This window comes from Enoplosus armatus, chromosome 4 (assembly GCF_043641665.1).
Source record: "Enoplosus armatus isolate fEnoArm2 chromosome 4, fEnoArm2.hap1, whole genome shotgun sequence".
In the NCBI taxonomy this organism is placed as follows: Eukaryota; Metazoa; Chordata; class Actinopteri; order Centrarchiformes; family Enoplosidae; genus Enoplosus; species Enoplosus armatus.
Window position 1 is genome coordinate 2,078,773 of NC_092183.1, and position 24,601 is coordinate 2,103,373.

Consider the following 24,601-nt stretch of genomic DNA (forward strand, 5'->3'; position numbering starts at 1 on the left):
AGGCTGCTTGGTCACTTCTCTCCTCTGGCATCTCAGTCTTTGTCCAAACCACAACTCAGATACTTCAAGTCAGTTCGCCTCCAACAGACCCGAACAGAAATGTTTCTTCTGAGGAGGAGTGAGACCAGAGAGGGTTAAGGGGGTGGAGGGGAGGCAGGAAGTGGTGCATTTCTCCTCAGAAAATCCCTTTAGCGATTTTCAGTCCCTTCTGTTTCATCCGAGGCAGCGTTGAACTGGCCACGTTCTTGGCCCGCACCGGCCGGGCCAAGCCGCGCTTCTTCAGCACGAAGTCGTAGTTGGCAGTGGAGTTCATGGCGTAGAAAACGTTGGCATTGTCCGGGATCCGAAGTTCTGCAGAACGAAGACGAGAGAGGAGAAATGAAGAACGTTATGATGTATTCTTCCGCGACCGCGTACTGGATAAACTGTACGTTCAGCATCTGTGTGGTGATATGTTTGGAGACCCCACAGTGTTTTTAGTTTTTACCTTTGTCCTCTGAGATTTTCTGCATCAGCTCGTACTCCTCGGTCTTCTCCCGCTCCAGGTTGTGTTTGATCATTGCTTTCCTGATGACGGCTGGAGTCTTGTCCTGACTCGTCACCTGAATCGAGGGACAAACACAGAAGCCTTGTAACTTGCTCAGAGTCAAACTACCTGTCATCTATTCCAGGAGCTTTCACGGTGATAAAATGTAAAAATAAATGTTGTGAAACAACGACACTTTGGAGATGAACTCACCAGGATGCTCTTGTACATGTTGCCGTTCTCCACGTCCAGGCTGACCCTGATGATGCAGCAGTCGTCCACCTGCTGGTTGTACAGCGGCAGCGACAGAGTCGAGTAGTTCGACACCGCCGACACCGAGCGTTTGTGTGAGCGAGAGGCTGACAGAGGGGTGGAGCAGGAGACAGAGGACGAGGAGGCGCTGCTGGAGCCGGAGGCCGAACCGGAGCTGGATCCCGTCCCAGAGGTGTCCAGAGACGACAGAGACGTGCACTCCCAGAACTGAAGAGGAGAGCAGAGGAGGCGGTGAGGAGGAAACTCTACTGGACTGGTTTCATTATCAATCCTCTCTGGAACGTAAATGTCTGTAAAGGTTTTAATGGCAATCCATCCATCCCATAATTATATATCTGACTTTGGACCCAGAAGCACTCAGGAGCATAGACGCTATATTTACAGTTAAACATCATAAATATGTTGTAATGCTGACATCTATAAACATGCCGGATTACGTTTTCAGGATAAACGTGCGAATAAAAAAGTGAAACTTGTTACCGTTGACGTCGTATCTGCTGCTGGAGCTTCTCTCCCCAAAGCAGAGACGGTGAGTTTCACTGAAGGAGTCGACGTCTGGAGACAGAGGAGACAACAGAGGACTCACCAACAGCCACACGAGCATGTAACTGGCTGCTAGGAGGCGACGTTTAACCTGTGCGGTTAAATAAACGTCTATATGCACCAAGATGCAACCTTATTTTGCCATTGTGTATATTTTGCATTTTGTGGATTTTGGATAGAATACCTTTATACTGGTAAATGTTTGCAGTGACTTCTCTATCCCGTCTTTCTTCCTTACTTTTCTCTCATGTCCCTCCGGAGAATCGGACAGGAAGCTGGCGTTCACGTCCTCCAGGTCTGAACCACTGGAGCTGACAGAGGTGACGCTGAGGGCGTCGCCGCTGTCCCCCCCGCCTCCTTGGTACGGTCTGTAGTGCGAGTGGTCGAAGGACTTGGAATGAGAGCCGGGGGCGCTGCTGCAGCCGGCCTCCGTCAACTGCCGGCTGGACACGACGTAATAATGAGTGAGTGGTGTTTGAGCTTTTAACAGTCGTGATACCCGTGAAAGGTGATTATAAATGTATTATTACTGATTATAATGTGAGTTGTGATACACGCGGACGCAGCTGATGCATCATAAAATGTTCTGCACCTCACTTTTGATCAACACTTACTCGCTCCAGCGCTTCATGATCCCGCCGTTCTTCTTGGCCCGGAGCGTGTTGCTGGCCGACTCTGACAGAGGCTCGATCTCACAGGACAGATTGTAGCTGCAGGAACAGGAAGTCAAGACGACAACAATGTTAATCCGGACTCATCTCGTGGATACAACGGGGCGATCTTGTTATTCACAGCCGTCCCGTAAATTCAGTTCCCAGAAATCCTTACAATCCTGAAGGCAAACAATTAGACTCCTTCAGCACCACACACAGTAAGACTTGATTTTCTGCTCGCCTGGGGGGACACACATTATTGAGACTAACCTCTCTGCCTCGCTGAGTTTCTCCACGCCTGCGAACCACTCTCTGAAGTGGCTGTCCTGAGTGAAACTGTAGTTGTTGGAGGCCAACTGGAGCAGTTTGATCTGAGCGATCACCTCGAACTCCTGGAAAGCAGAGCAGGGAACCGTCAAAAACAGGGGCTTCATTGTCTGTTTGAGCTGAAAGCTGGTCTCAATAAGCCACTGTGCTTTTGTAAATCTCTTATTCTTTTAGGTTTTTCTGAACATTACAACCAAACAAGAACATTTAATTCACCTTTCTTCTCTTCTCGAAGTTGATCAGACCACCCTGAAGAAAAGAGGTGAATGAATTATTAAAAACAAATAACAACCTGCCAAGGAGGGTAAAAAACGAAACGTATCACAGTAAAAACACACGTCAGGTGTCTGACCTCAGTGTAATCCTTCATGGCAGTGTCCATCATCACCAGGTCCGTCAGGAAGGTCCCCAGGTAAGGAATCGTCCCCTGCATCACTCCCTGTTCACAGAGGGACCATCAGTGGAGGTAAACTACGATCATATTTCAGTATCATATTTTCTATGTAGAGGTATTACAAAACAAACACACTGTCTTCGGCTGATTAGCTAATATCAGAACATCTTGAACATTTGTGGATTTCCTGATTCTTCCATTCCAGTTACTTTAAATGACTGTAAAAGGGAGCATCGGCAAGCACCGTAGGAGTTTTGAAAGTATTTATAGTCTCTTTCTCCTCAGACTGGACAGACTGCAGTGACACCGCTTGCCACTAGATGGAGCTGCTGGCACAAAATTGCTGCTGCTCATTTCTGAGAGCTGAATGTGTGAGTATAACCATGTGAAGCAGAAAGATGGTTATTCCCTCACCAGGTCTCTCTGCTGCTGGTGTCTCCTCTGGGCTCGTTTGGGGTTGATTTCCAAAGTGGCGAACTTGGAGGTGCCCTCCTGCAGAGTAACAACAGACAGTGTGTCTATGTTAAATACACAAATTAATAAAGTTTAAGGTTCCTTAAATCCTGTGTAACACATATCACCTACAGGGCTTTGTCACCTGCAAGCAACCCAAACCCAAATAAGAAGAAGCAGCAGCATGTTTCAGTTTGGATCCTACATTTCCCATAATGCAACACAGTGGCACTTCTTTGTGGTCTCCAAGCCGAAGCCCAAACATCAGGGTGATTTTCTCAGACTTTTTTTTCCAAAGCTCCCCCGTAACCACAGCAGATATGATACAACCGTTTTCACTGAGCAGCACCAACTGTGACGAGCAGACTGAGCTTCATGTGTAAAACTGATGAATCCTGAACATATTCATAACTAAATCACTGTCGTTTTCCATAACACACAGGGTCAAGTGAGCAACCGCCGCAGCTGGTCTGCACGTTAGAGAGGAGGAGGCCGAGCGTTCGGGTCTCTGGGGTTATCAAGCGGGAACCTCCCTTCACGGATGTTCTGTTGAAATCAGCCTGAAATACTTCAACAGTGAATTCTGGCACACTTTTAACCTGCTGAAGTATTACAAGTCAATACATTTGGCCCGAAGAGACAATTTGACAAAATGTTAGTTTAGTTTTCAGATGTGTTGTAATGTGTCTGTAATTACAAAGCATGAACACGAATGTGACCGTATTTTCATGCTGACTATTCTTTAAAAAACGTCTGTGCTGCTGAATTTTAGAGGCATAAAAAGGGAGAAAGTGGGAGAGAATCCACGTCCTGGCGTTCCCAGTCATATTCCTCAGCGTGACGTAAGGCTCAGAGGCCTTCTGCAGCCGGCGTACCTCGAGCCGACGAGTCCAGCGAACGCAGCCTGGCCTGAGCAGATAGAGCGGGCGAGAGGCGACGCCCCGGGGTGTTCTCACCAGATCAAGGCTGTTATCTACACCTGCCAAAGGTGTCCTCCTCCCCCCGACGTCAGCGGGGGTTCCCTCAGAGGAAGTCCTCGGCGCTCGCTCAATGTTACATCAGCAAACTGCTCAGGTTTATAAATAGGTGATAACACACTCACCATCTTTATTTTGACACTCTGAAAAGATGTTGGTGTGAATGAGAATAAGGACATCCACTTGATTCCAGAGCTCAAATTTAAGTAGCGTACAAAACACCTCACTTTGTCCAATGATGAGGGTTTTTCTTTTTAAGGATAAGTATTTTTCTTATTGTCAATAATATTGTCCAAAAGACAATATCCTCACTGTGTTCCTTCATCACCATGAACAGTTTATCTTCACACACACCGTCCTGCTGCCCGTAATACTCACTAGAGCACCACATGTGGATTCATCCGCCGCTGAAAACAGTCCCCAACAGATGCACTATCTCCTCCTGTTTGCTTGATAAAAACTACAGTGAGCCTTTTTAAATATGAAACTATATATTTGCGAGATTTGTTTACATGTCGGCAAATCATCCTTTAAATTATGCCGAATCAGCTGTTAGCAGTTCCTGTATGGATGTACAGGCAACTTTCACTGGATCACTGTGAACAAAACGTAAAAACGTGGTGATTCTCAGGCAAGTTCTGGAGTTATTAAAAGCATCTTTTCTCTCGGATTTCTAAGCAGATGTTTATTTGCGATGGACATCAGAGATAATGACATCCTTGGAGAGTGTCATTTATATATCAACATTAACCTGAAAATATGTTTCATGTCCGCGTTTTCAGATTTATAACTTAGAGAAGAAGAAAGGATTTTGTACATTCTGGTAATCGGTCATGTCTGCTTAACATTACTGACTAAAAGCATCTTTTGCGACACTGATTATGACAGCAGCGGTATATGGAACATGTCGATTTCTCAGTCACGCTCCACTGTGTGTCAGCCCCCGCAAAACGCTCAGAAGGTGTCGACGCCTTAAACTCCATAACTCAGATTAATGATGACAGCGATCTGTCATCTGCACGGAGCCCACCCATGACATCATGAGTAATATATGGATCCTGTGATCCAGGAACATGGTACAGGGTGTTCTGCCCTGCAGGATGTTTCTCTGGATGTTCCTCTGCAGCTGTTACGAGACAGACACGAGGAAGTCCACCGATGAGACGGGTCACCACCAATGCGCCATACATCCTGCCACCTGCCGTTATATAACTCAGATTGACTGATCAGTTCAATCCTGAGTTCAGATCGCAGCCTGTCCTTCGCTCTCTGCTCCTGTGTTTGACTTTCACGTACAGACGGCCCTCGTCAACACCACCAACAACTTGTTATAGTCCTGAAGACTTAATAATCATACAACCCAAACCCCAAACAAGCTCTAGGTTGTGAGGTTTGTGAGGTTTCCCAACTATAACTGCATATGTGAAGTCATGTCACTGTTTTAAATGCTGCCACTGTGCCTCATTCTTTTGAATGTATTGCTTGCTCAGTACGGTAACTCAGAGATGCTGCTTCTAAGTGACTTCAATCTGAATTGGCTGGCAAACGACTCAATTAGCCTGAAAGAGATGTGTGACAATGTCAATCTGTCAGAGCCGGTTGATGAGCCGACCAGACCTTGACCCAACACTGATCGATTTGATTCTGTCCAACAGGTGGGCCAAATTACTGCTTCAGGAGTTTTTTCAGGAGCCGGACTGGAAAAGATCGAGCTCTAGGATCGTTATCAAAAGACATTTAAATGACCTTGCTGACAGTAATTTACATCACACCTCTGAAATACCAGGTGTAGAACTGACATAAACATGCACCTTTTAAACAGCTTAACTCCAGCGAGGCGTACTTCTGAAGCATATCACATTTATCACATAGAAATCATCTTTTGGAAAGCAATAAATGTAAATAAAAACAAATCCTCTATATATATATATATATATATGTATTCCTTATGTTACGTTTAATGACTGCTTCATAAATAAGACATCAGAGACTTTCCGTGCTTTCAACACACATTTTGCTGCTGCTGGGAATCTGTTAGTTAGGAAGCACTCAGGATCTGCCCTCCTCATTTCACCCTACAGGCCTTCACTTCCTCTGCTGTTCAGGAGGCACTTCAAGCTATCGATTGCAGGAAAGCAAACTGGGGAGGATAAACTAGACCCTTATCTTTTAAAGCTGTGTGCCCCATTTACTGAACAAATCCCATATCTCTTTCATCTCTCCATGTCTGCTGGAGTTCTCCCTCTAAAGTCCTGAGGTCATTTGAAGTTAATAATCAGCTCAATGATTCCTCTCAAGAAATTCTGTGTCACTGTCACTGCTGTTCCTGTGTTATAAATGATATTGTACCTGCTGTTGACAAAGAGAAATATTGTGCTGCCCTCTTCAGTCCAGTCAAAAGCATTTGACACAGTGGATCATGCTATAAATGAGTGCTGCTGAGAAGCTGTGACCCACCTTCACCAGCAGCTCCCGGCTGAGGGAGTAGTTGTTGTCGTCTGAGAAGATCTCGGACAGCTCGCGGAAAGTGCGGAAACTCTCCCTGTGAACGGACGCAGAAGTCAGCGCACGAAAAACCAGCAAACAAAGACCCCCAACAGTCCCCCTGCAGCAACATATATGGAGCCCACTGCTGGTGACCCACCGTGACACTTCCTCCCAGGTCCTCTTCAGGCGGTGGATGGCGTTGCACTGCAGGGCGGAGAGGATGGCTCGCAACGAGGAGAAGTTCTTCAGGATCCGACACTCCTGAACGCAACGGGAACAATTATCCAGTCAGAAACAGACACGACAAACTGTGCTACCACGTAAAAACGTTTTCAGTAGCCATGTTTTTCGGAACAAGAGAAAAAGGTTTATATAAAATCCCTTTAAATTGTGTCCCAGCGAAAACAGGTAAACCAGCTCACCCGAGCCACGTCGATCCACCTCTCCAGCAGCCTGGCTCTCTGGTTGGGCTTCAGCGTCGGGTTGCTCAGGCAGGTGGTGATGACACAGTTGGTGACGGAGTTGAACTGGGCCACGGTGGCTCTGATGGTGGGAGCCAGGTGCTCCTTCCCCTTCTTATCCCGCTGAGACCAGATCCCCCCCAGGCAGTGGTAGGGCACCACCTTCTTAAACAGATCCTGGATCGACAGAGAAACAGAGATGTGAAATATTAACAAAACAGCAGGAACACAGCGTTTAAATACTTTATCAATTCAGTCCATTTACTCGTCATAATGAATCCTAATCAGCGCGTGACAACAGCTGTTTGAGATGAAACAATGAAAGGAATGAGGAATGAAGGAAATGAATACAGGACTTTTGGAACCAAACTCATACAGGAAGTGTAGACATCTTAGTTTCTGTTACACTGGGACTCTTTATGGCTACGCAGGAACAAAGCTTCTTTAAACGCACCATAAGGGAGTTTTTAAAACAGCTCCAGCTGAAACTGCATCATGAAAACTGACGGATTAGCAATCTCAGATGTTCATAGGATACTGAAACCTACTAAAACCAGCGGCTGCCTGAAAGGGTGGAAATCAATCCACACATTCATTATCAGCTTTGGAACATGATCAGCAGCCATCGATGTGTGATTTGAGGTTAATGGGCTGTTTCACAACTTGATATCATCAGTTTATTGTTCCTGTAACGCCGGTGAAACGATTATTCAGTTAATAGATTAGTAAATTAGAAGTACTATTTTAATAATTGAATGATCATTTTAGTGATTGAGCTGCACATTGTGCTGTTCTTCTTAAGATATCACATTGGGCTTTTGGAAATGAAGGGCATTTCACTTTATCCTGACTAAATGATTAATCTAAAATAGAACTGGGAGTTTGAATTGATAAAAGACATAATTACCAGCTGCAGAACCTAAAAACCTGACCTACCGTTGGAAGACACTAAATCTGTTGATAAGGAAAAAGAAAAACATCCTCACCGCGTCCATGAGCGTGAACTGCTCTGCCACCATGATGGGGTCAAACGACAGGAAACTAAAAGCAGGAAGCTCGTCCTCAAAGCCGCTCTCTTCCTGCGTAGCAAAAGGGCAGCCGATATGTTCCCCTGAAGAGTTAAAAGAAAACACAGACATCGTTTTCAAAACGCCGCCTCAACCTGAGCTCAACCTGAACACAGATCCTGCACTTCGTCTGTTTCCACACATGTTGGTGTTTGTTTTCTTCTCCCCACACGATGTGAACACTTCAATCTCATGTGTGCTGATAGCGACCGTCAACGAGTCTCTGCGACACGTGAACTCACATCTACAGCTACATGAAATATGTCGTTGTACACGAGGACAAATTGTTTAATCAAAATCCCAACGTGAAAAACAATTCTCTCTTCACATTGACTACCACTTTAGTTTCTACTGGGACCCCCTTTATACTGGGGTCCCTGCCCTGCTGTCCCTCTCCTGTCCTGCCTTCATACCATCAGGATCAGGCTCACACTGCTGTCGGCGGTGGAAGTGGGCCAGCAGGTTGCGGGCCCGACGCTCCAGGTCCGAGCCGGGGAAGTGGCGGTGAAGGTAGGACAGAAGCTGGTGAAGACAGTCGTAGTTCGGAGGGGTCCAGAAGTCCTCAGAGTACTGGTCCAGCCACGCCCCCAGGATGGACGAAACAGTGCTGCAACACACACACAATCAAAGACGTTACCATATTAATTGTAAAATAAATAAAAAGCTGATTTAATGCTAAATATATTCTTTGAGTGAGGAACATTAACCTTATTAAAGAAATAGTTCAACATTTAGGGAAATTCGGTTATTTGCGTACTTTCAGAAAATGAGATGAGAAAATCTTTATCAATGTCTGTGAATGAAGAATGAAGCTGGAGTCAGGACACGTACATCTGTCCTGGTTTAAAGAGACAACAGCTAGCCTGTCCAAAGCAAAAAGGCAGCTTTGACAGTAACGTTGTCCCTTGACTTTCATGCTAACAAGACATTTCTAATCAATATTAGAAATGTTATAGACGTAATGCTAACAAGCAACAAGAAATAGAACGAATAGTAAGATATTCTAACATTTGCTGCTTTAAAAAGGTATTCAAAAATACAGTCATACCTTAGCATTAAGCCACATCTCGCTCCACTTCTTTGTCTCATAAAAATCTGCATTCATTTAAAATGAATTAAACACTAAAACAACCAAAATGTTGAACAGTTTTAACTAGTCGTGTCATTTTTAAGGACATTTGTCAACAATGTTAGTAAACAAAACAGGGTTACTGCCCATAACCCTTGATTTCAGTGAGGCATGCTAATACTGCTAACGCTAATGCTGCTAAAATGAGCGCTCCTAGCTGTAGCTGTAGGTTTATGCTAACATGGACGGCAGAGAGTATTCATGAGCTTCACTGAAGCTTTTTAACAAACTATTTAAGAGAATCATTTTCAAGGGTTTGAGGTTGCATTAACTGTGCCCTGTGGTGATGCTAACAACGCTAATGATCTGAGTAAAGCTGAAGCTACAAAGGGCAGTAAAAGTTTAAGTATTTGTTTCTGTGATTTATTGCATTTTTATCAGTTCATGAACTGTGTTTTATCAAGTCTTCAAACTCTGTTGATATGGCTTTAACCCGGGGAGGAGTGGGAGTAGTGGGAGGAGTGGGAGGAGTGGGAGGACTGGGACGAGGCTCGGCGCTGTGATTAATGTTGGCAGCTCGACACCGAAGGTCGCAGCAGACTCACTTTCTCAGCTCGGTGCAGTCGTCCTGGGAGACTCTGTGTGCTGCGGCTGCAGGGACGTTCTGGAGTTTAGCATACCTAAAAAAACAAACACGTGTTCAGTCTCGTTCAGCCAAATGAATGAAAAAGCAGCATTTAAATTCATGTCAACATGTCATACACTGAACTTGAAATAAAGAGCACGCTGTGTGCACAGTGTGTAAAAACACACCGACCTAAAAGGAGGGATACCGTAGTTTTCTTGATTTTCTGCTTTAGAAGAAAAGGCATTACTTTCTGTAAATGTTAGATATCTCATGTGGGAATGGTGCGTGTTGTGCACGGCAGAAAACATATTTTTTTCCTAACTTCGTCCTACTGTAACCATTGATCAGCTAAAAAACGATCCTCCTTGGTAGCGGGTGAACAGTGGAGTTCGCCTGACATTATTGACCAAAACATATTTTCATTTAACATGTATAATAACAGTCGTGTTACAAAATAGAAATTAAATCAAAGTTTAAATATGGTTTAAAGTGACAAGAAAGAAAACAAATTTACCCAATTCCCTTTTAATTTAATCGGATCACATCCTCGGTCATATTGTGCAGCTATTTAACAATATATGCCAAAGAAAATGACAAGAAATATATTTCTTTGCGTTCTTATATCAAAATACAATCACGTAAAACAAAATGTGATGTGTGCTTACATAAGCTTCAACTAACCAGTTTCAACCGATAATATCAAGACATCCAGCCATCAATCAATCATTTAGCGGCACAGAGCTAACATTCATTAGTTAGCCAGCTAGCTCATTTCATCTCGACTTAAAGATCGAAACATTTACAATGAAATGTATCTCCTCAAATACATTATGATATCTGAAAACAGACTTTAAAATGCTTTAAACTGTGATTCTGTTTGCAGAAAATGACATAAAATCTGACCAGAAATCAGCAGAAAAGAAGCACGAGTGAATCAAACTTGTTTGCTGCGGATAGTTCATTACAGAAGATATCAATTTCATTCATTATATGAACAGTTCTATCATTCAAGAATAAAACAAAAGCCATTAAATGTTCCCCTGTCTCTATATATTATATATTTACAGAAACAGGAAACAATGCTTAAAGACGTCACACTAAGTCTGTCGTTTATTCTTTTCTGTTTTTAATAAATGTTACTAAATTGGTTCCGTCTACGTTTAATTAAAAAATGTGGTTTCGACTTTTAGAGGGCTGAAGATGTAAAACCAGATCACTGTACCTGTGGAGCAGGAGATCCAGCACCTGCTTGGTGGTGGCGAAGGAGCGGTAGGTGCAGAGGAAGATGGTGACGTAGGTGGAGTCTTTGCCCCTGAACGCCGACACCATGTACTCCACCAGCCTCTCCAGCGTGCCGGCCTTGATGGTCCGCACCTTGCAGGTCTCGTAGAGGCTCAGGGCCGAGTCCGTCTCCACGCCCAGCCATCGCTGCCCCTTACTGGCCGACTGGTGAAGCTGCACCTTCCTCAGCGTGATGGTGAAGACGGCGTCCTCCTCAGCCTCCTCGCCGATCTCCTGCGTCGAGCTCTACAAGACAGAGGAGAAGGAAACTAAGACTCCAACTAACAACCTCATCATTAAATGTTGTGCTACAAGTTGGAACAAGCTCTTCAAATATCTGCTCAGAGCGGATTAGAGGGAGCTGAGGGCGGAGGAAAGAAAAGATGCCCCTGTTGCCATGACGAGTTAAAAATGTCCCACGTCTCATTTTGGGATGAAACCCTTTAATTATGACCATCTGTGTGACCCTCTTCTTTTTTTGGTCCGTCTCTCTCTGAGTCATACTTTGTGAATCATGTGCGTGGCCGTGCACAAACAAACAATAGCTTGTTACTAAACAGAGCTTACTGGATAACTGGCACTACAATACAAGCTGCAGCCTGTATACAGCCAACAGGGAATTAACACAAGCCGCTTGTTGCATGAATGAGAGCTCTGTCGGCTGCTGCGTGTCACCATCTCGACATGATGTTGTTGTTTGCTCCTGAACAGGAAAAACAAAAACCCCGCAAACCCACGAAGCAACAGAAACTGATCAATGGATTACGAAACTCTACTTTAACTCTGTGTCTTTAAGAGTAAAAGCAGATCTTTCCTGATCACTTTAAAAAGACAGCTCTGAACTGCAGCTGCAGCCAAAGTGAGAGATGTGATGCTTTTCTCTGTTTTGTATCATTGTGAACTGAATATATTTGGATTTGTTGGACTGTTGTTCGGACAAAACAAGACATTTTATGGATTAAAGCACTAATTGAGACAATAATTAACAACATCTGTATGAACTCAACGAGTTGTTCATGAATATGAATTTAACTAATGTTTCGGTCTGTACAAGGGCTAATGATTACTTTATTAGCCAATCGCCAGTAAATTTATCTGCAATTATTTTGATAAACAATGAATCGTGATGGGAACATAGTTCATGTGTTTTATTACTTTACATGTAAATATGTGTTCACTTTTATGATTTTATGATGTATAGATATTGATGAAATATTAGTTTTGATACTGTCAAAATGCTTCTGGTATCCTTATTAACATGAAGGCATAAAAAGATACTGAAGGTTTACTTTCTGAAATGGAGACTTCATTTGCACAAAAGACACCAGCTGTCTGTAAACAGACCGAAACCCGTCACAGCATCGACCGGTGAGGGGTCAAAGTCGTCGATACTGCCATATTGATTTTAAAGGCCTTGCTTTGTACCACACTATGATTTTTTGTACCAGTATTACTACGAAGGCATGAAAAGATCCTCAAAAGCTTGAATTTGTTCATTTTTTCCTGAGACAAATGTGTGATTGTAACTCTGAAACTGAATGTGTCTTCTTTTGATTGGAGTCTGGACCCAGTAAATAAACGTTGTGTAGTATTAAAGATAAGGCATACTCATTAAAAAAACTCACAACTATCTCTTACATTTCCAAAATACAGCGCGTCGGTAAACAGCATGATAACTGTAAAACACTGCAAACTAAAAGCCTAAAGGATTAAAGCCGCCTGCTGCCGCTGCAGAGTTACCAACGCGGCATGTGCTCCCAGCAGATGCGATCACATATCTAACCTAAATAGCAGAGTTACAGTAGCGTGAATCATTCAGTCGAGGCCTCGGCGGAGGAATGGCATGTAATCTGGCGTGCCACAGTCATCTGTCACGGCCCCTCGCAGTGCATCCTGGGAGCATGAGTCATCAGAGTCCACGTCCAAGGCTCAGTGTGACTCGCTGCTTCGCTGCCTACTTTCTTTTGGTCAGGATCTATTCGGTAACATCTCAGTCAGCGCCAAGTCCCTCTGTTGTGTCTCTGTTGCTATGGAGACGAGCTCAAAGGAGGGAAGGCTGTGACTTTGGAAAACCAGCGTAACGAGTGATACAGTGTCTTCAAACACTGCTACTGTTCTTGTATTTCAGTTTCATGTTTTGAACATGATAAAGAAGTTAAAGATATGAATTTAAATCTGAGTATTAAGACAGAAGTGAACTGGACAAAGTCAACAAAATACATCAGAATCCAAAGTTCACTTCAAGCATGTTTGAATATGTTGAACTCTTCTCCAACATGTCACGCTTTTCAAATAAGTTTCCGTGCTCGGGGTGTTATCTGAGGTTGTTCCTGGTTTCAGCGAATTACATTTGTTCTCAAAAACAGAAATCTTGTGAGAGAAAGTGTGAATTTCAGGGACTAATTGAGGTCAACTGTCGACTGACTGATAGAGAATAGTTTGGGTTTCCAGGAGATAGAAGACATACGAGTATACTGAGATACATACATACATAAACATCACATTCTGCAACAACTATATAGAAAACATGGTTGTAATGTAGTTTTTTTTGCTGTGAGTGCGTTGGAAAATGTGGTTTATCTTTTAAATGAATCTCTCGAAAATAAAGTCATAGAAACTGGTTCTAACTGGGACATCAAACCTCTGGCCACTAAAAAAGATACTGGTGAGTCATGTGACTTCCCCGTTTCAACTAAAACTAAAAAAGTAAAAGCAAACTTTTCCCACTATGATCAGAACAATGCAGAACCTGAACTTCAGTAACCCAGCAGAGACCCCTTCAGAGTGTTACAGAGGGAGGGTGTGTGTGTGACAGATGAGTGGGGAGAGAGGACACAAACCCCTGGTCTGTTGTAAATCCTGTCCTGTATAATGGCTGAGACACAGCTGCAGCTGAGGGCCTTGACAGCAGGAGAGGTGCTTATCAGCCAAACCACAGGGGCCGCGCTGCTATCACTCCAAGCCCTGAAAAATGCAGCGCTCAAGGGCAGCGCCTCGCTCCATCCGCCGAGTCAATTCCCACCATAATGCTGCTATTCATCCCTGTTCCAGCGAGCACGAGCGTTGCCATGATAACCAAACTCTCCCTACTACTTCAACACAACACTGAACGATCAATACTTTAAAAGAGGCGGCTTCAGTGTCACCTCAAAAAGGGTTGGAACAGAAAGAAAGGAGCAAATAGAAGCTGAGATCAGTCGAGGCTTTCGAATGCTAAAACATTCAAATGTCCCAAATCAGAAAGTCGAAACGAGCAGAAACACGTAAAGACACAAAGTAAAGACCCAAAGTAAACCATCAACAGAGAGTCAGGAAGCAGGTGAGTGTTTTCTCACCAGGAATCTCACATCGGACAAGAGACCACTTCAAGTCAAAAAGAGCTTTAGTTGGTAAGTTGGTCTTAAATTTGCAATTAACACTTGCAGCTGGTGATGACTCTTGTTTGTCTCCACCACTCGATTTAAATAAAATAAGATGATGAAGCCTCTCTGGGAACTTCGCTCAAATAGCCTAAAAAAATGTGAAAAGGTTTTGTGATTCAAATCAGTCTTTGAGCAGAAGTGTCGGACTCCAACAGCTGAACAGGCCCCGCCGTCCTGAACTGGATCCCAGTGCAACTACATGTACAAACAGACTGGAAGATAAGCAGCCTTGCTTCAACAAATTGGATATTTTGGCAGAAATGACTTGCATGACAGACAGAACATAACGTTGTTATATTTGCAGCTGCTTCATCGGAAAGCAACAACTCCACATTCATGGAATTCCTCGTGGTCTCTTGTCCTGAAACTTTACAGGATCCACAGCCAGATTTTACTCCCACTGGGAACCCATCATCTCCTGCAACTGTGAGACTTTCCTCTCTCCTTTCCCCCCTTTCTTTTCTTCTTCTGCATTAGTCCTCTCAATATGTCTTAAGATGAAGATGGTTGACACCAGATACAATAACTACATCCGATTCAGACCCTTACGAACAACAACACCGAGCATCTGATATCTGCTATAAAAAGGTGTAGTTCCTCACTCAGAACTGGGCCACTTGTGGCCTCCAGGCTGTAGGTCCAGTATGCCACTCATTACCTGAGGACGCCACCTCTGACATCCAAACCTCTGTCCTCTACAGTACGCCTCTAACTTTCAATGTGCTATATATATATATGTTTAGTTGAAAGCTCCCGTTAGCGGATGTCCGTCACAGTCTTAATGCCACGAAATCTCAAATGTTCAGTGTGTCCAGCGGGGAACACTGGGTGACCTACAACATTACATTTTGAATACAAGACACTAAAAACATTTAAAACAAAGGCACTGATGACTTTTATCTATAGAAACCTATTTACCTTTTGTTGTCGTGAACTATGAATCTAAACAAATCAATCCAGTCACCACATGTTCAACAACAGAGCCAAACCGGGTCACAAAGTATTCACAGTGAAAATATAAACGTTTGTTTTATCCAGATGTGTCAGGGCAACATCAGGGCAAATTAAATACTGACAACTGAGTAATCAACTACAGAAAAGTGCATCATTATTGTCTAAACAGCCTGAATATACAGTAAGATGCAGCCAGCATGGCCCATCTGGTACAGCACACAGATTAAAACAGTTAGCTTAACGCGTTAGCACGAATCAACAGTCACACCTTTTCGTCTGTCGGCAGAGGACTCGCTTTATGATGCATTAATGGGTGACAAAGGCAAAAAGAAAACGTACATGAGATGCTTTGATTCTGCAGTATCTGCTAAATGCCACAAATATAAATACATGGACAGCATACTGATATTAAATGCAATGTAAAAGTCTAAACTCGTGTAATTCAACCCTGAAATTAATATTCCGTGGAGAGTTTCTCGGCTCCTCGTGTGATTTTCTTTGGAATAAAATCAGAAAATGGGAAAACTCCAGCAGAAGGTCCGCAGTAATGTCTGGCATCCAGAGTCGGCCTCCTCCACACTCACTTATCAGATCTGCGTTCACCTACACCATCCTGACCGTGAATGACCATGAATGTACATGTGGGCTGCAGGAATGTGAGGCGAATAAAAGTGTCAGCAGAGAGTGATGAGGCGAGGAAAAGGAAATAAGTTTGCAGAGGAAAAATGGGAACGCCAAGTCACATGAGGCTCAGAGGAGAAAAGATTCTGGATGAATGGATTTACTGTCTTTGTTTCAACCATCAAATGAATTAACTGCTGTTTTTCTTCTTCTCCACACTCAATGTCAACTGTCTGAACCTGCAGACGTCTCACTCATCTCTCATCTTCTCTCACATTCAACAACAATGGATTCATCTTCCTTAAACTAACCCTGATAGAAATTCATCACCACTGGTTTTAATAACATAAATATAAAAAGTGCTGTGTCACAGAGTTTCCCACAGTGATTTAACAAAACCTTTTTGTCAAATAAGGAAAAAAAATAATTAACAAAAAACCTTCAAAAACCCAAAGTGGTTTAAAAAATGTTGAATTCTGACCACAGCGATTTCTCTCTCACAGCTGGCACTGATCTTCACTTCAGAAGCGAAGCAGTTTTCTGTCTCTGGACTGTAAATTAACCTAAGTGATGCTTCTGTCCCTGTTTCACAAGCTTCCCTCAGACATACAGGGACATGTCTGCTCAGCTTCTGGAACTGGAAACCACAGCGTCCAGTTTGAGGACCAGTGGCTCACTTCAGGGTTTCCTGTATTTACTTTACTACATCATGTAAGTAAAATGTCTGTACATACATCTGGTATTAAGGCTGCAACTAACGATTATTTTCATTATCTTTCATTTAAGGATATTAAAGGATAACAAGACTTTGGGTCTTATCTTCATTGTTTTGTCCATCATTTCTATCAGTTATGATAAAACAGTACTAAGTACAAATTAATAGCAGAGATCTGCAGCGACATCAAGTCAAGAAACACAAGCAGAGACGATCAGACAGGTTGTCACAAGTTGATCTAAATCACTTTATTTTGAGGTAAAACGAAAAGTCAACGCAGCCGAAGCTTCTCTAATAATTCCTCACAACACAAACTCTGTGTTTCTGTGTTTCTTCCCCTGTCTGACCGGTTTTTACTGGTCGCCTTGTCCCCAGATCTCACACGTGAACTTGATGATGGCTAAAACTACAAAGATAAGACCCAGGTTGTGATAAACTGCAATGATCCTTTATGGAAATGAAATGTTTAGGGGAGCGACTTACAGATGTCAACACCTCACAAACTCCCAGCCTCACCCTCAGTCTGAACAACAGGCCGGACCTTTGGCTGACCCTCTCATCGATTCAGAAGCACAACCACGATTCACATAACAAACCTCCCATCTTCATATCTGATGGTGTACAGTGTGTATACACAGCCACCTGGCACAGGGACAGACTAAAACAAACACACAGGGACAAAAGTAAATCTGAGCCAAAATCCCCTCAAGGCCAAACAGGGTGTTCGGAGGCGTCTGCCAAATGACGGCGCTCATCAACAGAAAACCCACCTGCCTCAATAGCAGTGGTCCCATATGACCCTCAGAGCCGAGCTCTAAATGTAGATCAGCGGGGAAACTCCCAGTGGGAAGAGAAAACCTGCCCCCCAAACAGTCAACACCTAAACAAAGCCAACAATGGCGCGAGTCCATTACAACCCTGTAGCACAAGCCAGTGACTTCCCCTCGCTAACAATGACCGCTGAAACCTGGTGAGATCATCTGGATGTGGGGCAAGTGACACAGAAAACGTTCAGAAAACTCTTCAGGGGTCTAAATACTGAGGCAGCGACAAACCTGAAATCCTCACTTTAAACATCATCCGCCTTTTTCAAGTTCACTGATGGAAACATTTCCAGGGAAGACTCACTGGCAGCAGCTTCCTTTTGGACTATATAAAAGTAAATATGATATAAAATTAAACAAGACTAAGAGTCTACGGCCTTGCTAGCAACTCTGTGAGGATGAGTGAGCACAGAAGCTAAAAATGCTAACATGCTCTCAATGACAATGCTAACATGCTGACTTTTAGCACGTATAATGTTTCCCAAAGTTATTGCAACTCGCTCTGAACATCTGAACATGTGCACATGGATGAAGAGGAAAGTCAGGAAACATCAGCATCCGTAGGATTCATCCTCTGAGGAACACGACTGTCAATTCATCCAACAGCCACGTCGCTAGCATGGCTACAAATAGTTCGTTATATTTGGGAAAATGTAATAAACGTTTGTTCAAAGAAAGCAGCTGAAATGTGAAAAGGGGCAAATAAAAGACAACAGCTACAAGAGAACAGCGATGAAGGACGAAGATGTCAAATAACTGGCGCCTGTGTGAGAGAAATGTTGTATTTCCACGTCTGCACAGGGTGCTGATGAGTATACTGCAGCTATCACCAGTAATGAAACAAAAGTCTGATTTAGCTGCAAATATCCATTTTCCTTCGTCTCTTTGAGCAAACATGCATAAAACCGCCACCACACGAGCAGGACTTTGCCTGCATCTGGGCTAATCTGACAGGTTCTGGATCATTTCTCTTTCCAAATTACCTCCAACACAAAGAGTCTACTTCAGCGTCTGTTTGCGCTTCTTCCAGCCGAACACTGACACGAACACGAACAGATCTTTCTGTGAAGTGAAGTTGGCACATCAGCCGAGGGCCAAAGAACAACTGATTAGATTTTGGAGAAGACCTCAATCCATGTTTCCTGCCATCAGATTATTATTTGTATTTCGCTGACTCACAGTGTCAAGAAATCAACGTAAATTCAAAGTGACGGCAACGACAGAAAGTTGGAGGACACTTGTTTTCTTAAGTGCCTTCTAGTTATTTGTACTTTTTGCTTATTTGTCTCGCAGTTTGTTATATTTTCTCTCTTTTCTTTATGTGGCACACACATAAAAACTAAAGCTAAACATTGATCTAACCCGTGGCTGAGGGCACTCGTGTCCGTGTGCTGCCTAAAACTGTGTGACAGAGCTATTGTGACAGGTATTAGTAATACACGCCAGCAGCTAAACTGGCTTTGTCAGCCATTATCAATCACCAACATGCATGTACAGAGTTTCATTAGGACAATAAACCTCTTATCTTTCATTGGAGTCTGGTGGGGATTCTGGCAGTGACCTCGTCCCAGTTTCTTTTATTTTCCCCCCTTCTTGCCTGAACTATTGTGCGCTGCTGTTCACACGTAGCAAGTGAATATGGCAGCTTCTGGACTCAACATGAGAATTAATTTGTTTTCCATCATTTCATATTATTGTAAATCACATACTAGTGGGTTTGTTTGTTTTTTGTCTGTTTGCCAGACAAAATGAGACAAAACAACATCAACTCAAGGTCCATTTACTCGCTTGTTCTGGTGCGTTCAGGGACCAGATAATCCTGCTGAATCAAATCAAATCCCTCCAGAACTTTCTCTCTTGCTCTGTCCTTCTCTCAACTATCTGAATATAGAAAGAAAATAATAAGAGGAATGTATTGTGTGTATATATATATATGATGTATATTATTATAATTATCTATCCAATATGCACTGAAAGTGACATCAAATACTGTTCAAGTCTGTACAAAGTAAGAATTACAGAAGATCTCACATCTGGTTTTAATCAGTTTCAGTTCTACAGCCGTCACAGTGAGGTTGCCAGGTTTGGTACCATCATGCCAAAACCAAAACCTGAGCTTACAGGTATCTGGCAACCAGTGCTATAGTGAGAGACGCTGCACAGAAGTACTGGGTGGATGGATCTACTGTTTGTCGAGGAATAGTTCCAGCACATAACTCCCCCTAAAATGAAATTATGTCATTCTGTACAGATTTAACTAACGAGAGTTTCTCCCTGCTTTAAGTCTTGATTCAAGGATATGCTAATCCCCTCTTGAGTCTCTGTATGTAACGCATTGTATGCAATGTAAGATTTACGGACCCTGACAGGTTCAGATTTGAGGTCCATGCCTGCTGCATATCTGAGAATCTGATTTTGTCCCGTATTTTAATTCAGTCCAGATGGGAAACGTTAAAAGGAGCTCCATGCAGCTTGTTGCTGTCCAGGCTGATTAGAGACCCTCACATTCCTGTCACAGGGAGGGAAAACAAACTCTGATTTGGGACCTTTGACAAGGAACTTCTCTATAAATACACTTTAGGTAATATGTTTTTCAAAGTTGCTTTATGTGAGTCCAGGTAATTAAACGAGACCAGGCAGCGAGTGCAGAATCAGACGATTTAAGTATTTTTCCAGGCGTCGAGGCTCCACATTCCAGCCTCTGTCTGTTTCTGTCGTTCTGTCTGACGCTGAGATCCAGCTCTCGGCTTCTCGACTCTCCTCAACATGAACCGTGGAAACAAAAGCTGCTCCGTACCGACTCGGACGGTCCGGCTCCCGTTTCTCACCGCGACGCTCGGCCAAACTTAATCAATGCTTTTTCTTAAATTAGAGCACATCACAGTTCACCTCCACTCACTCTGCAGCGTCCCAATGTGACATCTCCCTCCCCACGTGTGTCTCAGATCTGATGTCTTATAATCAACAGCAGAAAGCTCACTGAAGTCACACTTTCTCACTGCAGATCTGGATCACATGGATAAAAATACCTGCATCACAACAATGAAACTGTAAACCAGTATTCTGTCCTGTTTTTGTCATGAGATATTCTGTTTATATTTGATTGATTCTTTCTTCCATGAGGGGTAATTAGAGTTGTACTGTGTTATTATGTCATTCATCGGCTCGGCTGAGTCACTGTTAGCACTGAGGACAAACAGACCGTGACAGAAAGAAACAAAGCTGTTTTTAGATTAGTTACTGTATCTCTGCGGCTCTGATTTCACTGCCACTTCCTAATTGTACAGAGTGTCGATTCCTTCCTAAAACGGATCTGAAGACTTCCAAAAGTCGCCGTTAAGCGTGAAGGTGAACGGAGCCGCGGAGACGACAGCAGCTCTGTTGTTCTGACCCAACAGTCCTGAACTGGTCTGAACTGTCCTGGGAGTCCAGGAGCTGCAGGCCTTATCCTCGGATGTCCTCTGCTACCAAACCGATCTCTAACTGAATGAGCTGACAGTTAGGACCTCTTGAGACAGTCTCAATGAGCAGCAGTCTATTCTTTGTTTAGCAGTGTTTCATGTTGCTTTGGCCCCTAATCCTGCTGGTTTGCTGCCGGACTACAGCTCTCAGAACTCGGCCCCCGCTCTTAATTATGACTATTTTTAGCTTGAATGCACTGTTGTATACTGTTTTGGCTGGAGCTCTTTACATCTGCGCTGGTGTGGTTCGCTCCCATGAAAATACGATTACAGTGGGACTACGTGGTTACATAAAGTCAAGCATGTAAAGAGGTTGAACACAGGATATCCAAACAGCTGAGTTACACACTGTTACACACATCAGTCGCTCTCTCCCATCAGGCCAGAGTGCAAACACAATCTGGCAGGTTCAGACTTCCAGACAAACTGAACTTTAACGGTTTAGTTTAATCTAACTGCATTAGATTCGATCAGCCCCCCATAGGACGGTTGGGGGGAGCGCTGGCTATTCAACGGCAACATTTTTTCGTTGCTGCTTTCTAACATGAAAATTTATGCTCCTCAAAGCAAAGTACTGATAACACATAGTTTTGCTATCCTACTTGAGCTGAAACGATCAGTCAATTAATCGATTAGTTGATCAATCGCAGCTATTTTGTAAGTACGTAATCTTTAAAGCCAAAAGGCCCAAAGTGTTTCATGGTTCTAGCATCTCAATTTGGAGGATTTTGCTGCTTTTCTTTATCCTGTATGACGGTTAACTGATCTTCATTCTTGGGTTATGGACTGCTTATTAAATGATCAGCAGACCGATCAACGATAAAAATAGTCGTTAGTCCTAATTGGTAATCGATAACCCAGTCTGGTCATACATTAATACAGAGGAATAAGCCATTATTTCTTATTAGACTTATTTATCCGGCAAAGTCAGGTTTTAGCAGCATTTGTTGCTGATCCGGTCCGGCACTGGTTTCAGACCTTTTGTCCTGTGAAGTATGAGAGAGAACGCAGCACTAACTGGGCCAACAGAGCGTCGTCTCTCTGTCAGAAGCATACAACAGCAGTAACCTGACCTGTTAGCGAAACCTCCATTTCAAAGCCAGTCGATACCCTCAGCTATAAGATACAGAGTCTGATGCTGGTTACATGGAGGCAGGGGGATCGACAGCCCACTCCCTCCTCCACATCAGCCCCAGTGACCCTTCAGACTGTCACAGAACCACGACCTTGAATAACGTTCAGCCTCTGGACTGAGGGGAAGAAAGGCGGCGATTGTGGAGGAAACCCCTCGGCCTCTGCAGGGAGGGGGATTAAGTATTAGGTAATTGTGTTAGAGGAGAGGATTAGATTAGAGCAGAGCAGGTTAGCTGGAGACGAGAGACCACGACTACCTCTCTGAGCTCGGGACATGCAAAGGGACTGTGATATCAGGCCAGGCCTGATTGATGACAAACAGACCACAGACTCAGAAAGAGGACATGTTATTCTCCCTAAGTGGATAGACAGCAAAGACCAGACCGTCTCCATGTGGTCTCAGTCATGATGTCGTCCTCGTCCGATCCCAGGCTTCATAAAAGGCCGCTAAATATGATTACTCATCCTCCCTCCTTATCTGATCGAATGTACGGAGCGCAGTGCTGGAGAATGTTCCGCTTAAACCATAGAGAAGGACATTTTTACAGATAACAGAGAAACTGTATCTTTGGGTCACGGGTTGCAGAGGAAAGTGATGCAGTGGGAAATAAAGAAGAAGGATTATGGATATGATATGAGCTGAATTTGGTCATGAGGAAAAGCATCAGAGTTAATCTGCTGGTGTGGACTAAAATATCTAACCACTGGACGGATTCCCATGAAATGTGGTTCAGACATTCATGTTCCCCAGAGGGGATCCATAGCATTTACTTTTAGTATTGTTCATGTCGTCATTATATACCTTACTGCACGTGAACATTGTTTCCTGACATTAATGACTGCACAGACAGTCTCATGTACCAGCAGCACATACATGTTTAGCTTCTCGACCTACTTACTGTACAAACTCTGGATCCCAGAACATAGCAGGAAATACCAAAGTGTGATATGACAAACACAGCGACTGCTCTCAATATCGGTATTATCAATATTTCATTATGTTTGGTAAGCCCCGACTCAGTGACACCCACACCGGAGGGTTTCACTTCAGTATTGAATTGAATAAGTGTGCGTGCAGAGGGAGGAGGGGTGATAACCACAGGGGTGAAACCTGCAAAAAAAAAGCAAGTCATCCTGTTACAGTCCTCTCGTGCCAACGTCTAAGGAGTGACACAGTCTCGCTCTCACACTTCTAGTATTATTATGTATGTTCTACTTCACCAGCTTGTTATGTCCATTAAATGAACCTCACACAGAGTCCTATCCCATAATGTCCAGCAACTCAGCATTAGACACTGATGAGCTGTTTTGATAGCCTCCACATTGTTATAATAAGAAAAATCTAGGATTAATAAATGAAAAAATAATCATCTAGTACATGTGAACTAATTTACTGTATATTTTGGATATCTACATAAGTTTTAAGATGTTTAAATGTGCAAGAAACCGGTTGAAATCTCGTGAAACAGCTATACTTTTTATGTTCTTATTATTTCTAAAATTTGTATATTACTTGTTGATAATGGGCCTTAAATTAAACTCTTTATATATATATAACTTTGAATGTTAAACAAATCATTTCTTATTAGCTCAGGACGCGCAGGATCCGTCTGAACATCCTCCTGATCACAACACAACAAACCGCATCAGCTCACGGACCTCAGTCGTCTCTCATCCCCGCCTCTCCTTCACCCTCCTCCCGCCCCGGCCCTGCCACCACTTCCCCGGCCTCCTCCTCACCTCCATCAGCGGCAGGTCCGGGTCCAGGTGCGTGAAGCTGTGCAGGACCACCGGGCTGCGGTCCTCCACCACCTCCAGCCTCACCCCGTCCCAAATATTCCGCACCCTCCACGACGAGTCAAACATCTCGACCAGCTGTCCCGGCTTGACGCTGTGCGCCTCGGTTTGCATCCCCGGGAAATAGACCATGGATGCCCGCGGAGCCGAGAGTTCAGTCACAGCGACGGCAGCGACATTTCTCCGGTTTGTGCGAGTGTTTTTAGCCCAGCGAGTCCCCGCTGCTGTCCGAGGAGCCGCGGCTGTGTCGGATCATCGCCGCTGTCTGTTGCGTTTAGGGGAATCATGACTCACACGGGGGCTTTTCTTAACCCCGCCCCCAGGACGGCGCTGCCTTCAGGGCAATCGGAAATATCAGAGACCGCGGATGTAACGGAGGATTAACGGTCTTCAAAACACGGTTTATATTCATTCTGAGAACAATAATGTGCTTCAATCATCCCAGCAGTCACTAACTAACAATCAGCAGGTGTTCATTATACACACACACAATTATACAATGTTTATAATAATATGAATAATTACATAGTTATA

The 24,601-nt window shown here is 43.7% G+C and overlaps 1 protein-coding gene across 1 annotated transcript; it reads right to left on the reverse strand.

Moving 5' to 3' along the window:
- Positions 1-154: 154 nt before the first annotated feature.
- Positions 155-24,199, reverse strand: LOC139283996 (ral guanine nucleotide dissociation stimulator-like). Its single transcript, XM_070904132.1, has 18 exons — positions 24,011-24,199; positions 11,081-11,385; positions 9,836-9,910; positions 8,575-8,768; positions 8,081-8,205; positions 7,056-7,271; positions 6,791-6,894; positions 6,604-6,688; positions 3,131-3,208; positions 2,675-2,761; positions 2,539-2,571; positions 2,266-2,387; positions 1,957-2,052; positions 1,581-1,785; positions 1,280-1,354; positions 740-1,006; positions 488-602; positions 155-351 (listed from the first exon to the last, which is right to left on the reverse strand). Exons 1-18 carry the CDS (start codon positions 24,197-24,199, stop codon positions 176-178), a joined length of 2,547 nt encoding a protein of 848 aa, XP_070760233.1. The 3' UTR covers positions 155-175.
- Between the last annotated feature and the right edge of the window lie 402 nt (positions 24,200-24,601).

Excerpts from the sequence above, each read along its gene's own strand:
- LOC139283996 (XM_070904132.1), bottom strand. The coding sequence starts at position 24,199 with ATGGTCTATTTCCCGGGGATGCAAACCGAGGCGCACAGCGTCAAGCCG. Across the intron at positions 6,895-7,055 it reads GGTGGATCGACGTGGCTCGG|GAGTGTCGGATCCTGAAGAA; the intron begins GTGAGCTGGTTT and ends CGTTGCGTTCAG. Across the intron at positions 2,762-3,130 it reads ACCAGCAGCAGAGAGACCTG|GGAGTGATGCAGGGGACGAT; the intron begins GTGAGGGAATAA and ends CTCTGTGAACAG.